At 42.1% G+C, this 18,686-nt stretch overlaps 1 protein-coding gene across 7 annotated transcripts in view; it reads left to right on the top strand.

Moving 5' to 3' along the window:
• Positions 1-18,686, top strand: part of LOC143122780 (ras-specific guanine nucleotide-releasing factor RalGPS1-like) — a 75,923-nt gene that overhangs the window by 2,650 nt on the left and 54,587 nt on the right. For all 7 annotated transcript variants that reach the window (XM_076283653.1, XM_076283651.1, XM_076283652.1 and 4 more), the window contains 5 exons: positions 6,499-6,641; positions 9,292-9,396; positions 9,688-9,738; positions 14,354-14,437; positions 17,784-17,873. In XM_076283653.1, the coding sequence (XP_076139768.1) occupies positions 6,585-6,641; positions 9,292-9,396; positions 9,688-9,738; positions 14,354-14,437; positions 17,784-17,873 (387 nt within the window). In that variant the 5' untranslated portion in view covers positions 6,499-6,584. The remainder of the gene's footprint in view (positions 1-6,498; positions 6,642-9,291; positions 9,397-9,687; positions 9,739-14,353; positions 14,438-17,783; positions 17,874-18,686) is intronic.

Below are 18,686 nucleotides of genomic sequence, written 5' to 3'. Positions count from 1 at the left end.
GTGTGTGTGTGTGTGTGTGTGTGTGTGTGTGTGTGTGTGTGTGTGTGTGTGTGTGTGTGTGTGTGTGTGTGTGTGTGTGTGTGTGTGTGTGTGTGTGTGTGTGTAATTCTGGCCATTAGTGGTGTCATTCCTCATTGTTGCTTGCTGGCAGACTTTTTGATGCACAAGGATCTCTGCTTCCAGCAGTGATTTCACCTCCTGACATGACACTCCACTGCTCAGGTAAAACACAAGCTATGCTTGCTGAAAGACTAGTCTAACTTTACCTAGATATTTGGATGAATAAAAACGAAATCTTTAGCTATTGCGATGTTGTATTTTGAAAGACCTCCTGATGTATTTCACCAAGTTGCACCTAACTAGTGAGACCTATGAAGTTGGCACACAGAAAGTTTGTTGATCAGCTTAAATGCAATCGTGCCATTTCTGTACGTGAAATCCTCCACCATGCCATTAACGTTCACTCCTCCCGGAGGATTAGCCCCAAGCATTGAGGTAAATTGGGCTCACTCTTATGGTACTCAGTGGTCCTCTTTTAGATATGATTGTCCTAATCCTATTTTTCTTTGCTTCCTTGCTTTCTCAGCTTGGATAGTTGATTATACAGACAAAAACATTTTGACAAAAACATTTTGCATTTTGCATAGGCATGTGAAGAACTTCAGAGTGGTTTCAGAGATTTTTGTTGTAGCGATTACTATGACTGTTGGAGTGAGGGGAGAGTTTGGTTTGGCTTTTGCAAATGAATGGTGTTGCTTTATTCCACTCTGGTAGCTTTTTCTTACCCGAATCTTATCAGTAGACCTAAAGACCCAGATGACAAAGCTAAATATATTTAGGCAGCCTACAATATCTTCCTTGGTTTTTGTTTATTTGAATTACTTTTATAGAATTTTTATGTATTTTTCTTTTTAAAATACAGTATATTTTTTGTTGCTTCTGTGACATGAATTTTCATATCTCTTTCAGATTGTTCTAAGCAGTGTGCAGAAAATCAAACTCTGTTTATCAAAATGGAAGGTTTTATATGAGGTCAATGAATGCAGGCCTCTTGAATCGTGTCATCCTATCATTGGAGCTTTTTAATGCCATGATTTGTTTAGGTTTGAGACTGATATTTATAGCTGTTGCAGCCATCAGCTCAAAGGTGAGCAGGCTCAAATGAAGGCGCCCCAAAAGGCCATGTGGCTTAAGAAAATAAACAGCAACAGCCTTCCGCCATGAGGGGGGGCATGGAAGGACGTGAAACCTTAGATTGTGACCCAGATACAAAGATTGTCTGTGGCAGCCGCTGAAATGTGTGCCAGCCAATGGTGTGTGTGTGTGTGTGTGTGTGTGTGTGTGTTGTGCACTACAGCAGTGGTGTCATATCCCCATTCATTTCCTTCTTGTTGTTTGTGGCCCATCATTAGCACTTGATGTACAGTACAGTTTCAAAGCACATAGCAAGATTGTTTTTCTCTACAGCAATTAGACATGTATTTTGTGCATACTGTATGGTGTATTGAAGCTCTAATTAATATCATGGATCTGAGAGGGGGAGTGATGGGATCTTGTTCATAGGAAAGCCTGGCGCGAGGCTCACCAGCTGTCACCGTCACACTCTTGTAGCATTTGAGTTAGTCACAGTGAGGATATCAACCATTCTGAGAGGAATATCTGCAAGCTTATGCCCCACTCCCTCTTTAAACATCCCAAGTTTGTCCTTTTCTGTGTTTTGTCTGTAATGACTTCTCAAATATTTCTTTTTAACAAAATGACCAAGGATATGAGTGAATCCCTCTGCCACGTTCCATTGAAAGTCTTGTCTTCCAAGAGCAGTCTTGGAGGCTACCCAGTAATTCACAAATGCTACCAGTTGGTCTGAGATTGGAAGTGGCAAACTGCTGCCATGACAACATGCTCAGAAGTAAGGGCTGTTGGGGAAGGGAAGAAGGCGGGCCTGCTGTAGTGTATTCAGCAGGCTGTCTGTTTAGTCTCAGTGCTATTTGTTCTGTTGTAGTCTTATTTAGACAGACAGGCTTGATTTGCGATCAGATCGCCTCTGATACGCACATTTGATTCTGTTCGTCTGAGTTGGGTGCCGCTTTTGGTTGCAGTTTCATGTGCTGTACATTCAAGAAAAATAGGAGAGAGGCCGCACTATGCATACATACTCTTTTATTTGCACATACGTGTTTCGGCGTGTGCTGTACATTGCCATTTTCTATATACAGTTGTTTTTGTTCTAATGCATTTCAGATTATTAGCATGCGTCTAATTGCATGAAGTAGAATATCCTCCCACACTTCATTTGTTTTTAAATTGAGATCAACTGACCCCTTTCACTGAGTGGACTATGCATGCTTTGTGTCGTGGAGTTGTTTGCCTCCCCCTTGTCCATTAATTTTGTATGTATCGGCTAGGGACATCTTGGCGGCCATTATCCCTCATGACGTTTGTGTAATGCAATCAATAGTATTTTTGCTGGTAAATAAAATCCATAAATAAATAGAATGCATAAACAGCGTAAAATGATTAAAGACTCTTTTAAGTACAGTGTAAAGATGGAATGGTTGCACTTGCAGCCTCTGAGGAGTAATTCCCATTGTTGGAGAGGAGCAGGAGGACTGGGGAATACTGAGGGATGTGGATCGAGATGGCTTATTTTAGGCTGTGTTCCACTTTCCTGCAGTTTATGGTCCTAGTTTGCTCTACTGGTCAGGGTGTGCTCTTATAAGTGGGTCATCTAGAAAAGGGAGGACTTATTGTTTTTTTCCTATTATGATTTTGATGTTGGTACATCCCAGCTGTCATACACCGTGTAACTACCCTCTGGCACTTTCTTATTTCAAACCTCTCTGTTTGAGGATCATTGAGTATTTTTATTATATTTCTGTAATCTAATATAAAATGTACCTTTCCCTTCATAGCAGAAATCAGTACTTTTGTTGAATTATTATTTCCTGTGAGCTGTTTCTTTCTTTCTTTCTTTCTTTCTTTTTTCTCTTTCTTTTATCTCTTTCTTTCTTTCTTTCTTCTCTCTCTCTCTCTCTCTCTCTCTCTCTCTCTCTCTCTCTCTCTCTCTCTCTCTCTCTCTCTCTCTCTCTCTCGTGCTCTCTCGCACACACATCACCATCAGCCATTGATTGATAGTGATTTTCATACAATGTCTTTAGTTCATGAATCCTTATGAGAGCGCTCATGTCTTCCCTAAATGTGTTTCAGTTCATGTTCTTTTGACATGTGCATGCAATTCTCCTGCAAGCAGGGCAGTGAAGCACTATCTGAAGGGTCATTACAGAATACAAACAAGGCAGATGTGAACATCCAGGACATGCTGTTGTCAGGTTAGGCTTTGTTGTCATTTTGAAGAGGGCAATGTGTTCCCTTTCGACTGACTGCAGCATAACATAATGGTTTGCTTATTTAAGTTGGATCAGGTTAACGCCTTTTTGATATACCAAACCCAGGGCATCTGAGGACTGCAAATCCAGTTGACTCTGTCCACAGCTCCATAGAAAAGGAGGAGGCTGCCTCGTCATTGCTGTTCAGCACTATGGCTGAGCCCAGATGTGTGATGGAGTCAGGAATATATAATGCAGAGGGATCAGTGGCTTGTCAGGGTAAAGTAGGGCACAGTCAATCATGACTAGAGACCAAAAGAAATGCCTTACCAGTGGTGCATGTAGGGTCTTAGGGCAGCCTGTGTTGGAGGGATGTTAGAGCAGCGTTCATATTCTGAACTTCAGAATCAGCTCGTTGTTGACATCTGGCACTACTGTGTATAAGCTGTACTGCTTTTAGTGTTGATCTACATTATATGATGTGGGTTTCATGTCTTTGTCACACAGTTCAAGTCAGTCAAGTTGTTTTTTTCAAAAAGTCTATTGGAAGTGTTTTGCACTGTTATTTCCCAACTATTAGCCGCGGCTAATGAGTTGCAAAACACTATGAGCTATGCGGCTAATACACGGAGGCAGTTAAAATATGGTATTAATAGGGTTTTGTTTTTTTAACTTACATAAAACACTGTCCTGCGGTTTATACACAATGCGGCTAATACACAGGAAATTACTGCAATGTGCCATTTTCAGATTTAAAAATATAATCATAGCATCAGTAAGAGGTGCGGTCATAATCAGTCAGTCAGTCAAGTGACATTTTGCTTTATAAGATAAGCGCACCAGAACTAAGCGTCATACAATGAAACCGATATTTTTTTGTGGGTTTTTCCTCAACCTACATGGTGACAGTTACAGAAAAGCGTACTATAATATAGTTCACTTTTTCAACAGAAGAGGGCATCATAGGACTATACAAAGGTGCAGTCCTGAGAAAACTCTGGACCTGTGAAATGCTCTGTGCTCTACAGGGTTCCCATGGGTCATGGGATATCATGGAATTTTGATAAAGTCTATTCCAAACATGGAAAGTCAGGGAATTTTATCATATTTGAAGCAAAGTCAAGGAATATCAGTGAATTTTTAGCCTAACTTTGTTTATTCAATGCCCATTTATTCATCTTACAATCCAAAAAGCGTCAGATTCTTGAACGCTACATGGCTGCTCTGAAATCTTTGGTCAGTATATTGTACCATTCTTTATAGGTCATGGAAATCCAGGTTTTTTGTCAGGGAAAAGTGATCGAATGTTACATTTGACTTAGTATATTGACTTAGTAGAGTGGAAACCCTGGCTCTAAGATCTTTGGTTAATTATTTACCAATAAAGCGGCAACGTGAAACTTAAAAAACGCTGCACTGGATTGATAAAATCACCGCTCCACGTGTGTCTCTTTCTCTGTGTGCATCCTGCAAATCTACAGTAATCTGCTGAAAAGCTTCTGATTGGAAACACACATTTGAAGTCACGAGCCCACAACATATATTTTTAACACTGTCATTATGTTTCTGTGGAGTTGATCATCACTAAGATCGAGTCCTATCACTGGTTCAAATTAAAGCTATTTTTGCTGTGAACTGCATCAATTTTTCCAGTAGCTGAGTCACTTCATATGGGAGACACCTCATTGTTTTTTGTCCTTCGTGTGGCCCTGTAGCAACACCTCCCGCTGTCCTGCACAGCTGTTGTAATCAACAGAACCCTTTTCCAACAGACCTGCTGTGAAGCCTAATTAGGCAGTGACACTGCACGCTCAGGGCTCGCATGAGCAATGACTGCTGTACATGAAAAATCCCATAGTTACCGGTGGAAGTTTCATGGAACATACATGGCATATTACTGATTTTTTTTTAAATTGTGACATGTACATGATTCTGCTGTTGCCTGGGTACCACACAGTACACAATCATGCTACACAAGCGGCAAAGTCCCTGCTGAGCGTAGCTTGAGCATTACGCTATGTTGCCACCACTACCATCATTACACAGTTGGCACCATGGCCTAACTGCTCTGTTTGAAGTCTCCACTGAGTGATGTCATCCAACAGTACTATGCACACTTCATGTTAAGTTCCAAGCATAAAATGGCATATTCCAAAGCACGTTCCAAACTCAACATTTTAAAATGAACCTGTGGTTTTAACAGTTTACCTCTCCTGTTTCCACATTTGTAAAACACACACACATCATCATAGCAAGTTAATTGATGAAATGTGCAAGTCTGACAAAATATTTTCAGTACATTTTGAATAGCATGGCTGATTTTTTTTCTTTCAGTCAGCCAGACTTTATTACATTCAGTATCACACCAAATCAGTATGTAAGAATTTCCCTTACCTTGACTTCCCCCAGTATCTGGATTTCCCTTCAGAGGAAATCAGATTTTTTTTGTTCTGAGAGAAAGAGAGGGGAGGAGGGGGGGGGACAGAAGAATTGGATGGTTTATATTTCCAGGCTGGAGTGAAGCCATTCCATAAAACATTAATGTGTGCAAGCTTGGTATGTGTGCACATTTCCATTGTAAAAGTCACATACTTTCCGATGTGTTGTGCTCTTTCCTGGTCTGGCGGTCTGTCTGTTGGTCAGTCAGGTATGCCATGTCCTGCTCCTCTTTCCAGGGTCAAGACAAAGCATGCCCTGCCAAGTCTTACCACTTTCTTTTTCTCATTTAGAAGATGAACTCCTGCCCCTTCATCTGTAGTGTGGTTTAGTCAAGGTGTACTGTACACTGTATCCATCTTATACACTGCAATGCCTAGATGAGGTGTGGATGTAGAGATGTCACTGGTCTGGATACCTCTAACCCTATGTTCTAACCCATATGTTCTGACGATGTGGTTCTCGTGTAGTATCATGTGTTGTGAGACAGCCCGCTCAATAACGGTGCAACTCTTCCTCTCTCTCTCTCTCTCTCTCTCTCTCTCTCTCTCTCTCTCTCTCTCTCTCTCTCTCTCTCTCTCTCTCTCTCTCTCTCTCTCTCTCTCTGTCTGTCTGTCTGTCTGTCTGTCTGTCTGTCTGTCTGTCTGTCTGTCTCTCACTCGCTCTCTCTGTCTCTCGCTCTCTCTCTCTCTCTCTGTCTCTCTCTCTGTCTCTCTCTCTGTCTCTCTCTCTCCAGGCATGGCTGATCGGTCATATATGAGGCCCACCTGAGGGCCACCGTTGCCCTCTTGCACACCCCTCCCGTCTGGCCTCCCCGCCAGCATGTACCGGAGGGACGGCCTGTCGGATGGAGCCAGCATTACCTCTGCCACCTCGGAGGTACAGCGCCACCTACTGTTGCCCCTTTAGGAACCACACAGTGGTTTAGGATAGCAGCCAACTGTTTTATCATGGACAATCACCCTGATACACTTGAGGAGCCTCTTGCATGTTAGATTCAATTGTGTTGGTCGAGGGTTCCAACTAGAAACTTAAGTTTGGTAATTGCTAAGGAGTAGGTCTGGGCAGCCCTGTGTTATCCCCTTGGCCTTGTTCCACCTGGTCGGAGACACAACACAAAATCACTCCAAGGCAGAAGGAACTGTTGTGGAAACTGATGTTATGCAACACAACTCAGAAATGAACACTGCTCCCAAGCCCTTTCAGTAAGTGCAAGATGGATGCTGTCAGTGCTGCACTAACTCGGGCCTCTCGAATCTGAGAATGTTGTGCTTGGTAGTCTGGCCAGCTTTATGTAATGGCTAGTGGCTATATCTATTTGGAAATGATCAGAGGCTTTCAACCATCATCTTGTATTGAAGAATTCATGTCTACAGTCCAGTGGGAGATCGACCCTTTGGCCTCTGATCTTGCTGCAGTGCAATTTTCTTTCTAGCACTTTAGTGTAGCTCCAGTGCACTTAAATGCCCTCTCCTTTTGGCTTCCTTTCCCATTGCTTGTTTCCATCTCCTTTCTAACCATTTTTTTTTTGACTGGGGTGTCTTAGAGCCTCCCAACGGTTGCTTGCGTGATGCAATGCAACTGTTTCCACTTAGTGATGGGGAATGATTACAGATCACAACCATGTATTGTATTGCTCTGGACTTGAGATGAAATTGTGTGTGTGTGTGTGTGTGTTGCACACCCTGTGTACACCCTGTGCCTGTCGATGCACTAGCTGCAGATTGAATTCATCTGCCCTTTTTCTACTTTTGTTATTGCAGTTTCTGTAACAGTGTGTGACAGGTCAGACTGTGCCTGTGGTGAACTGGCCCCTCCCAATAGCCAGCGGTTAGGTGAAAATAAATAGTATGTTTATACCTCCTCTATTATGACAGAGTAGTTTTGTTAGTTGATAAAATGGTATAGAATTGTCACTGAGGCAAAACTCATTCGGAAGGTTGATTGAAAACCAAGCCCTGCCGTGGCTATACTATGGTCTTCCAAGAGGATACCCAGTATATGTTGTTCCACATCCCTTGCACGTGTTTTCCTCTGACTCAAGGATTTAAGTTAATTTGGAACTTGGACTCCGATGTCTTGGCCATATACGCACTCCTTGCTGAGGGGATCCGCATTGTCTGGTTCAGTTCAGTGGCCTTAGGGAGAAGTCTCTGTTCCAACACATTTCCTTTGACTCTGTGAAGAGAGAAAACAGACAAGTGTCCCGGAGTTGGACCGGATTAGTTCTGCTCCCCCTGTGTGGCTACCCAATCACGCTCTGAAGGCTGCCAGAGGCCCGGGCCGTTACTGTTGTTGCAGGAGATGATTTGAGTCAGTAGCAAGGGTCTCCGGTGTGATTAAGTGTGCGTTTGTTTGTTGTTTTTGTTGTTGTATTCTTGTTGTCGCTGGTCGCTCTCCATGGTTCTGACTCGGAATCTTCATTACCTGTGGCTGGCGGGAAGACACAGATTTGATGTTGCCCATTTCAAGCGGAGATCACAGAGGCAGCTCTGAAGGGAGCTGCCCAATAGAATATGTGGCAGTTTACGAAATGAACAGCCAATCTGCTACGGCCTGGTTACAGTCGCAGTTGGTGTGACTCGAATCTCTGAACATTTGATTAAATATTTGATAAGAGAGAGTTGGATCTAATAGGTTGTAGTCTCACTTGCCCTCTATCTCAGTCTGCGTATAATTTGAACCAGGAGGCTTCCTTCCCTCAGCAGATACTTTGATGAGTAATATGTCTAGACACCGTTTGTGTCTGCTCAGTGGGGGATCAAGTGTACTGCTGAATTTATGCTAAATTTGGGCATTGCAGCTAAAAATTTTATTGCAGCTTAAGTAAATAAATAAATAAATAAAGGAAGGCTGGTAGGAAGGAGGAACTGTCAGTTTACTAGTTACACAAACGCCATTAGATGGTAAACAGTAGCCGAATGCTAAATTTGCCACCATATGCAGTCCAGCAACCTTAACTCTGCTAGCAGTATGCTACTTTAAATGGTGCTATCCTTTTTCTATATACTGTAGCTATACTGTATATATAGCTTACATAGGGGAAATTCTTAATTAAGGGTCTAGTAAGGGAAGGGTAGAATGAGGTCTTGCAGAATAAGGTATTAATTTGTGACTTATAATGATTAACAAATGGCTAGTATGCTATTAATATACATGTTAGTAAGCAGCTAATTAATGGTGAATATGCACGTCTTAAGTGTTGCTGTGTATGTATGTATGTATGTATATGTATATATATATATATATATATATATATATATATATATATATATATATATATATATGGGTGGAAACACTAAATTATATATCTGGAAAAAGTCATATCAGATAGTCCATATCAGGGTATAATGAAGCAATGAAATACTATATTGTGTTGCTCTGTTTTAAAGACATGATGAGAAGAGACAGAATGTAAATTCAACCTGAAAATTGGGTTTAGTTACTCCCTTTTAACCTATGCCTTCTCAGTCTCTCTGTCTCGGTCATCAAATGAACAAGGTCAATGTGTGTCCTCTTCTCTCTGCAGTGTAGCAGCAGCACCGAGTCTCTCGATGGGCCCGGTCTGGACTATGCCAAGAGCTACGATGCCGTTGTTTTCGACGTGCTTAAGGTCACACCAGGAGAGTTTGCAGTGAGTATCACAGTTCAGTCGAGTGCATTTGGAATGTATTAATTGAAGTCGAGCATTAATGCAAAGCTTGATGACCTTGAAACCTGATGACATCATGCTTTTGAAGAGGCTCTCAAGATGTATTTACTTAATATCAAAACGTATTGTAGTCATCTATGTTGTTAAAGTAAAAGCATATGGTATCAAGTGTATCTGAAGGGTAAAAAAAATGCCTGTACACATCTGTGACAAGTTAGTGCATTCTGATGAGGAAAAACTGAATCGCTTGCTTCTGTCCCTCTCTTGGCACAGAGTCAGATCACACTGATGGACGCCCCAGTGTTCAAGGCCATCCAGCCCGAGGTAAGAGCTCGTGTCAGGTGATCAGGACGTGTCAACTCGGGACACGCGCACAGACCACCCAACACACGGGGGCAATAAGGTCTCCCAGTGCTGCAGGCTTCAGCGTGATTCCCACATACTCACAGGGTTCCCGTTAACCCAAACACTTTTTATCAGCTGCTAATTGTCCATTCCTAGTCGTAATTATGTCAGTTCTTGCGGTGCCGAGTTTGGATGGTGGGGTGGTAAATATCGCGTTTCTGGCACTGTGGTGTTAGATCAGCTCAAACTGGAATAAAATCATAGTCGCAAAAAAAATAAAAGGTTTTAAAGGCTTTGCTAAGCCTCACGAATATTCCTGGCTTAGGAAAACATTGGTTAAGCACGATTGCTGCGTGAGTCTCGTAAAAAGCTCAGCTGGAGTTGCGTAGCAGCCGCTCGGCCTCTTCAGGTCACCGCGTCTCGACTAGGAGTGCTCCATCTCTGTGTGGAGCACGCGCAGGGGCCAGAACATTACATGATGAGACGTGGCGGCATACATGGCTCTTTCCACCCTGTCTGACCACGGCCGAGCGGCAACAGCTCGTGGGCTTCAGCTGAATTTGTTTTCAGCTCTGTTTCTCTGCCTATGATCCTTATGGCTCGGATGGCTGGAGACCATTTATTGGCTTTATCTTATGGGTTGTTCAATGGCTTTATCGTATGGGTCTGCGACACTACTTCAAGTCAAGTTAATGCTTATTTGATATGGATATCACAGTCACATTGGAAATGCAGCATACGGTTCTGCGAAAGCACCAGATCCATCTTTTGAAATGGAAATTTACAACACGTGGTTAGAGTTAAGGTCAATAACGTGACTGGGCCCAAAGCCTAGATAGTGTCAGATCAGGGAATGTTTCACAAAGCCGGATTACTGAGTTATCTCAATAAATGCACTGAGTAAAACCTGAAATGGCACATTTGTATGAAGTCCAAATATGGAGGAAGATCTTAAGATTCTAGGGCTGAGGTCTTGTTTTGTGAAATGCACCACTTGTCATTTAGACATCAACATCCAATTCATTCACATATTTTAAGCACATTCATGAAAAATCTGGCTGAAGAAAATGTGAATCTGTGCATTTTCCATTCACTGTGTATTGTGTGTCAATAGAGGACTTGTGGATAGCTATGGGATCAAAATGTGAGGTTGTGAGGGGCAACAAATGTGAATGCAAATGTATACAAATAAACTTATTTCCACCGAATTTCCTATGTGAATCCTGTTAATCCACCCCCTACAAGCAAATTGATTTCTTATTTGAAAGCGTTTGGCTTTTCAAGTGTTTCCACCCAGGATGTCCTATTTGAATGGTCAAAATTAGCATTTATAAAGTTGGAAAGAAACTCAGTCAGTGTTTCGACGGATCCACCACAGCCCACTGACTGTGAAGCATTTGAAGCAGGTTTGCAGTTAAATTGTAGATACTGCTCAAGCCTCAAAAGTAAATGAGCACACAAGTATCCAGTAGTTGTCTACGTTTCTCCACAGGTTGGTGCCAGAACACACAGATTGCCCTCCATAGTCTACAGATGTCATGCACACACAGGTCAACCCATCACCTCAAAAAATGCTTTAGAAGAAATGTATGATAATAATTGTATGGTAGTCTTTTGGACTCGAAATAGGTAGGTCTCATAACAGTGATGTCATGACATGACCGGTAGGGATTACAGGATTATCAAATTCTTATATATTTTATATATTCTCTGGGACTTCACAAATTGGTTGTCCTGCGATAAACCACTCTGGTTGCCATTATAGTTATACAGTAGGTAATCCTAAAGCCCAGTTTCTGTTATCTTACAGTATGTCCGTACAGTATAAAGGCTCCACAAATACACTAAAGAGAGAAAAGATGGAAAAATAGGCCGACTTCAAATCTTTCTACAGTTTGTTGAAAGGCCGCACATATTTCTGTTGGTTTCTGGGGAATGGACCAGTCTACACCAACAATCAACAATGTGCCTGTTTGACTAATAAGTTGTGTTTACATGACAAGAAACCCATTAGTCAGTGAACATCTCTCCAGCAGTGTCTTGTTAAGACAGCCGTTGAAATGTTTAAAAGAAGAAAATGACGTGACAAACGCTTCAAGCCAAGATTCAAACCATACACTCAGTCTGGATTTTAAATGATTCAGTTGCATTTATGTAAGACTAGAGATTCAGGATCCACACAATAAAACTGCTCTATGAAACTTATAAATGGCTCACCAGAGAAAAAATTCTAATTCATAACAAAACCTATAGATAAGGCAAAAACATACTCTGACAATGTTCCCCATGGTAGAGTCAAAAAATGTGATTTGTTTTAGGCTGTAATGACAGACTATATGACATCTTTGTTTGACAAGCTGCCCTCCACATACTTAATACCATCTTAAAACAGATAAGACCTAAGCAGCCTTGCATATCTGCTTTCTAAGGCTCAGGGCACACTGCGTAACTAAACAGTAAACAGAATTGTCTTCATTTTCATGATTTACTTTCAGTTTATATACAGTTGACATAAACTATGATGTCAGTGTTATAGATGAAAGAGAGAAGTGTGCATCATTTGTTGATACATTGGACCACTAATGTTTTCAGCCAGACCCCATGCAGTGTTTACGCATTGCAGGAGTGTGCCATTTGCACTTTCACTTATTGCTGGATTTCAGTAGTGTCATCCAAACTGTTAACAACCAAACTTTCTGTTGTTATTTCTTAAAAGAACCTGCCCCTTTCGCTCAGGAAATACAATTATAGCCTAAGATACAGCGAGTCTGATTTTTCTGACAGTTTCCTTACTGTTCTGTTTCATGATTCAAACAAAGTTGTCAATTGAATTGTTCATTGCAATGCAGCACTAGAAAAAAAAAATCAGAAACGGTACTTGGTACTGTTCAGCTGAGGTAAACTCAACAAGACCAACACGACTTGTAGCTATGTTATTTAACATGTTTAATTCCCCCATTTTAATACATGGAATATTATTGGATCTAGCCTGCTTTATTTCCCCTGGGTTTCTTTTATGGGAAGAAAAACAGGCCGAAATGAGGGGGCTGCGGTTTAGGAACCTGTATACTGTCAGGAGTCCAGTGAACAGGCCAAGGAGGCAGGCAGGCAGGCATGCAGGCCTGCAGAGGCTAGCGAAGGGAATGTTTGCTTGAGCTGCGTTTGTATTCATAACAGGTGGCAGATTAGGGCCAGGTGGTTCCTGATTGTCATCTTGACTCGCATTGCTAGCTGCAGGGTCCAGCTCGATGTGGCCCAAGCCAGGCGACTGTCAGGCCTTCCTTAGCAAGGAATTGATGTGCTTAGAGTAGTGTGTAGAGCGTGTTCTCTCTCAGCATTTCGGGTTCCATGGGAACGCTGGCTCATGGTGACACTGCTCATCAGCGAGCTAAAATAAAATCAATGGGATTAGACGGCTCTGTGTTTCATTGTTGGCCGTCTTTGAAGCCTCGGCCCTCGGAATCATTGCAGACAACCCCAGCACAGTGTTTTCTCAGTGCTCAAGTGCTCTCAGATCTTCTCTTGTTCAGTGAATCCTGTTGCATGTACTGCAGTAACGCTAACACTCTTACACCTGCACTTGATGGGGTACTTCAGATCTTGATTTATTTGTTCTGTCTGCCGAATGTCAGTTGAGTTTTTGTGTGCGTTCCTGTGGTCTGGTTTTGATTGTTGCTCTCTGGAAAAAAGTCCTTGCAGGTAAGAATTTCGTGGCAACACATACTGCGTCTGTGATGTCCATATGATATTAAAATATTTGAACTTGTGCACAAGTAAATCCCAGTGTATCCAGGGGTCATTTAAATAAATACAGATCACAGCCAGAGGGGAAGGAGCCAACCAGAAGGCGTGAAGAGCAGGCCTGTCGTCATAGGGTCTCCCACAGCTTGCCAATGCTTCATTGGTTTTCACGGGGCTTCACAACATTTTATTGGCCTTTGAAGCTACTCTTTGTTTGGAGTTTCTCAGCAATGCTAGTTTTCTCAGTTTTACAATGAGCAACGATTTCATGATGAATTTATGCCCGTGTTGTTCCAAGCCAACGTTGCGTCCTCAGAGAATCACATAGGATTTTAAGCTGATGACAATTGATGCTGAAGGCTTTAGCAGTTCTGTGGAGAGAGGTTAGTCAAGCCCTGTGGGGTGCACAGCTCACTGACTGCCAGTGAGAAGACGATGAAGTTCACACTGTGTGTGTGTGTGTGTGTGTGTGTGTGCAGAGCTCACTGACTGCCAGTGAGAAGACGATGAAGTTCACACTGTGTGTGTGTGTGTGCAGAGCTCACTGACTGCCAGTGAGAAGACGATGAAGTTCACAGTGTGTGTGTGTGTGTGTGTGTGTGCGTGCATGCGTGCAGAGCTCACTGACTGCCAGTGAGAAGACGATGAAGTTCACACTGTGTGTGTGTGTGTGTGTGCGTGCGTGCAGAGCTCACTGACTGCCAGTGAGAAGACGATGAAGTTCACACTGTGTGTGTGTGTGTGTGTGTGCGTGTGCATGCGTGCAGAGCTCACTGACTGCCAGTGAGAAGACGATGAAGTTCACACTGTGTGTGTGTGTGTGTGTGTGTGTGTGTGTGTGTGTGTTTTAAAGGAGCTTGCCAGCTGTGGGTGGAACAAGAAGGAGAAGCACAGCCTGGCGCCTAACGTGGTGGCTTTCACACGCCGATTTAATCAGGTGAGTCTCACTCCTGTTGAGTCCCCATTCAGCTCTGCTGCTTTAAAACACCTGACCGGACATGACTCACACAAAGTCTGGTAAACTTGTTCAGTCGTGTTTTAAACTGAAAAAACATGGACACAGATGCCTTGGACATGGCAATGAACCCCCAAAGCCATTACTTGTTAGTGTCAGATTTTATTGTCCGTCTTAAAGAATGCAGGTACTATCTCGTTATTCATCACTTCTAAACTCTGCATTTAGGCCAAAGACCTACACTGAAGTGTTACACCGTTCAGGCGGTACTGCTCCTACTGCGTGGCTTCTTTCCATAGTTATAGTTGTGGACTTTTTTTGTTCAAGACTCTTTATTTGTACACATTCAAATGAGCAAGATCATGTTGTTTTTCTCTATAATATGTAATTCTTGCGTTTGTGCGTTTTTTTTGTTTTTCTTAAGATATGAGAAGTGTGGGTTTCATTGGACATACAGTATGCTGTCCTGCTGAGACTGCTACTGAAAAACTTGTTGACAAGTTTCGTTTCTGTTTTCACTTCAGAGGGCATCATTTTAATCATTATCGCTAATGATGTGTTTTCCAATGCTTAGAGTGAGCGAAAAAAAAAAAAACCCGCAACAACTCTTTTTATTCACATTTTGAAGTATGGAACTCTTCCATGCATCGTTACCCCACGCCATACACTGATCCTCTGTCATAACGTGCTGGAGCATGACTACACATTTCTGCCGCCGAGCGAGCGAGCGAGTGAGCGCTTACCTCACTGGGCTGGGCTTGTGCCCATGGTACAGTAGGTAATTGGCTCACTATGCCCATTAGAGCTAAGACCCTGCAGCTGTTCCACGGGCCTTTGTGACTATGGCAGTATAGAGATGAACGTACCGTGAAACCATTACCAACCCTTCATGCTACAGCCTCCTAATCCAGACCAGACAATATAAATCATCCCTGTACAGAGGGGAGACGTTTTCCGCTGATCTGGGCGCCTTAGGTAGCGGCAGATTACTAAGAGTTATTAGCTGTCGGCTCCTCTACCTTTTTCCTCTACTAGGGCATGTGAGACGTTTGGCAGAGGAAGTGGAGAGTGACATAAGGAGAGGCATGTTTCAGGAAGAGGTGAAAGATCCTGACTGGTTCAGGTTTCTCCCGTAACTGTGGCCAGAGTTGGAGAGACTCTGGAGAGTGGAGTTTCACTCTGAGGTCAGGGTAGCATGTAGCACCAGGGTTGGGCTTCTGGACAGGTGAAGACTCCTGACTTGTGAGCAGGCTGGAATTGGAGTGACTTATTGTTGAGGTTGTCCTGACTGGGTCTAGCCAAGGCATAGGTCAGCGGGAGGGACAGGCCATTAGGTCCACAAGCTCCACAAACATGGATAGTCTGTTTTGTTTTTTTTAATACAGAATTATTGTATTGATTTTGCCTCCTGTCTATTTTGTTGAAATGTTAATGCAGTTATCCGCCCACCAGGGCCATGTAGTTATTCCAGTATTTTTAAAAAGGTGTTAATCCCTTTTGGCTTTTCCAGACACTAAATGTCCATGAGGGTGATTTTACTTGATGAAGGAAAATACAAAAACATGGGCACTTAGTGGACCTGTTGCTGAAATGCCTTATCCTGGAGATAAGCCAGATATAGCAGGAATGGAGTCCAGAGAAAATGGGTGATTCACACAGACGTTAGTACAGCAACGCTCAAGATGTTTTTGTAGCCATAGCGATGCCATTCACTGGCTTTTCTTCCTCAGGCAAACAGCCAGCCTGTTTAGTTTACTTTGAATGGCTTCAATTGGCTTGACTGTGATTAGACAGTCTTAAGTCAGCCTTAATAGTCGTTATGGGTGTGTGTTGGGGTCAAGTATGTCCTCAGGATTACTCTTTCACAGCATTTGCCACCTCCATGCTTTCAGATCTTGAGTGTAGTAAATAGTTCCTGAGCACATGACTTGAATGTTTTATGTGGATCTGTACATGTGAAAACATAATGTGTAGAAAGTGTAGAAATCCTATCTCCTTGTGCAATTCCGTACCAGTTCTGTCAACTCTATCCCATCCATACAGACCATTCTAATGATCTCATTTCCTTTTTTGTCATGCTGACGTTCCGTAAAGGTCTAAGACAAACAGTGTAGGTCATGCTCCCAGATCGTGGGTATGGAGCGCAGCACACGCTTCCTGGCAGAATTTATGGGAAAGGCATCAATTGGCCAGACGTGGTAGTTGATAATTTCTCAGAGTTTGGACATATTTACAGCTCCACCGGGGGCCGTTCATCCGGTGGCACTCCGTGAATGAGCAGCGTGTGTGTGAAAAAAGGTTTCAAGTGATTGGAGTGGCGGAGTAAAACGAGTGTATTTCCACACGTGTTTTTGTCGGTATAGATTCCCCCCCCCCCCTCCTGGCAGTTTTCGGCCCCGGCACCTAAAGCGGGTATCGTGACGGGAATGACTCCCCTGTTACTTTATGTTTACAACTTGTTTAATTAGAAATGGAGTTTGCAGAGAAAATATCGCTGCTTGTCGGCCACACAGCGGAGACTGTGAGAGCAGGCGTCTAGCCTGGGGCCGTGCGCTCAGATTTACTGACGACGATGAATGTTTCCTCACAGACATCTTTAAGCTATTACACAAATAAACAAGTAGCTGTAGACGTTTCCATCAGGAGAGCAAAACTCTCCCTGCAGATCTGTGCAGTGTGCAGTTTGGGCCTGTGTTGTGAGATTGGAGGTCAAAAGCAGTTCACAGAATTTTAATATAACTCATTGTCAGACTGCTTGTTCCGTAACTCACCAGTTGGCTGCTGAGAGAATTTACTGCCTGGTCCTATGCCTAACCTTCTGATTAAATGCTCATTTCTTAATTGCTGACAAATATGCTGTCATCGCATTTGTCATGGTTAAAGTTATTGTACATATTCTCTAAATCTTAAGTCAGTGGCCGGCATACAGTACTCTGTTAAAAAGCTACTTGGGCAGTAGTTATCAGATGCCCTGTTTATTTGAACATTGCATATTGCATAAATCTTTCCAGTATGAGGTCAACTTTCACATTAACAGCACAGCTTTGTTTGGAAGATATTCAAGGAGAGGCCACAATAATTGATAGCAGAACCTGTGGCCTCTCTTTCTAATGTACGCTTTTAGATTAAATCATAAACATTTGTATGCTTGCATCTTGGAAAGATGGTTGTAAGTATGCAGTGGTACCACAAAGACCCACTTTTAGTTAGTAGCAAAACATCAAAAAACATTATTTGTTAGAAAAGATCTTTGGATTGAAACATTTTCTGTAATTCCCTGTATTCCCTGAATAGTAACTTTTGATTTAATTTAATTTGATTCCTGTAGGTGAGCTTCTGGTTGGTGAGAGAAATTCTCACAGCTCAGACACTGAAGATTCGGGCAGAGATCCTGAGCCATTTTATCAAAATAGCAAAGGTGAGTGAACTGCCTGTTGAATTACCATGAAACCCTAAGCATTTGATCAAAATGGCAAAGGCTAATGGACTGTAATTTTCCAACTATTAATCAAGGTTTAAAATGTCTTCAGCTATGAGGTTAATACTCGCGGGTGGGGCTATACATGGGAATGCATTTCTTTTTTATCCATTCTTCTTTATGATTAAAGCACAATCTGATTCTGATTTATTGAGATATGGGGCACTCTGGTTAATACACAAGTGCGGTTAATTGATGAATTTGCTTTTTTTAGTTAGCATAAAACACTGTTCTGCAGTTTAAACACAATGAGGCTAATACACAGGAAATTACTGTACTTCTAGATGCCTTCATATTTTTCTTTTACAATTGTTGTTGAGAATTAAACTGAGAATTAAAATACATGAATGGACATTTAGACAAAATAAGTTATTTCGCAGATACATTTTGACATAATTATATATTTTGACATAACTATTTGTTAATTAATGTTGAATAAATCATAATTAATTATTTTGATAATTTATAACTGTAGTGTCTATTAAAAAACTTAGAATGCAGACCTGAAAAATAAGTAAATCTTAGTTGGATTGAGATAAACCAAGGGTTTTCATAATAACCATCATTCATATCATAGCTTACATTTGTGATTTTAAATATGAATCTAGGTTCACATCTGGCAGTATAAATGGTCATTTTGTTCAGTATTATTAGCCCTAATATTTAAAGAGCAGGCTAGAAGGTCCTGTCAGGGATTTTCAGGGATTTTACGCAATTTCAAGGCCATAACATTTTTTGTCACATTCAACAATC

This window comes from Alosa pseudoharengus, unplaced genomic scaffold (assembly GCF_046254945.1).
Source record: "Alosa pseudoharengus isolate Yale_2024_CS ecotype anadromous, Long Island Sound unplaced genomic scaffold, YU_APseudo_1.1 YU_APseudo_1.1_scf_14, whole genome shotgun sequence".
NCBI classification, from domain to species: Eukaryota; Metazoa; Chordata; class Actinopteri; order Clupeiformes; family Clupeidae; genus Alosa; species Alosa pseudoharengus.
This window is presented reverse-complemented; position numbering and strand designations above follow the sequence as displayed.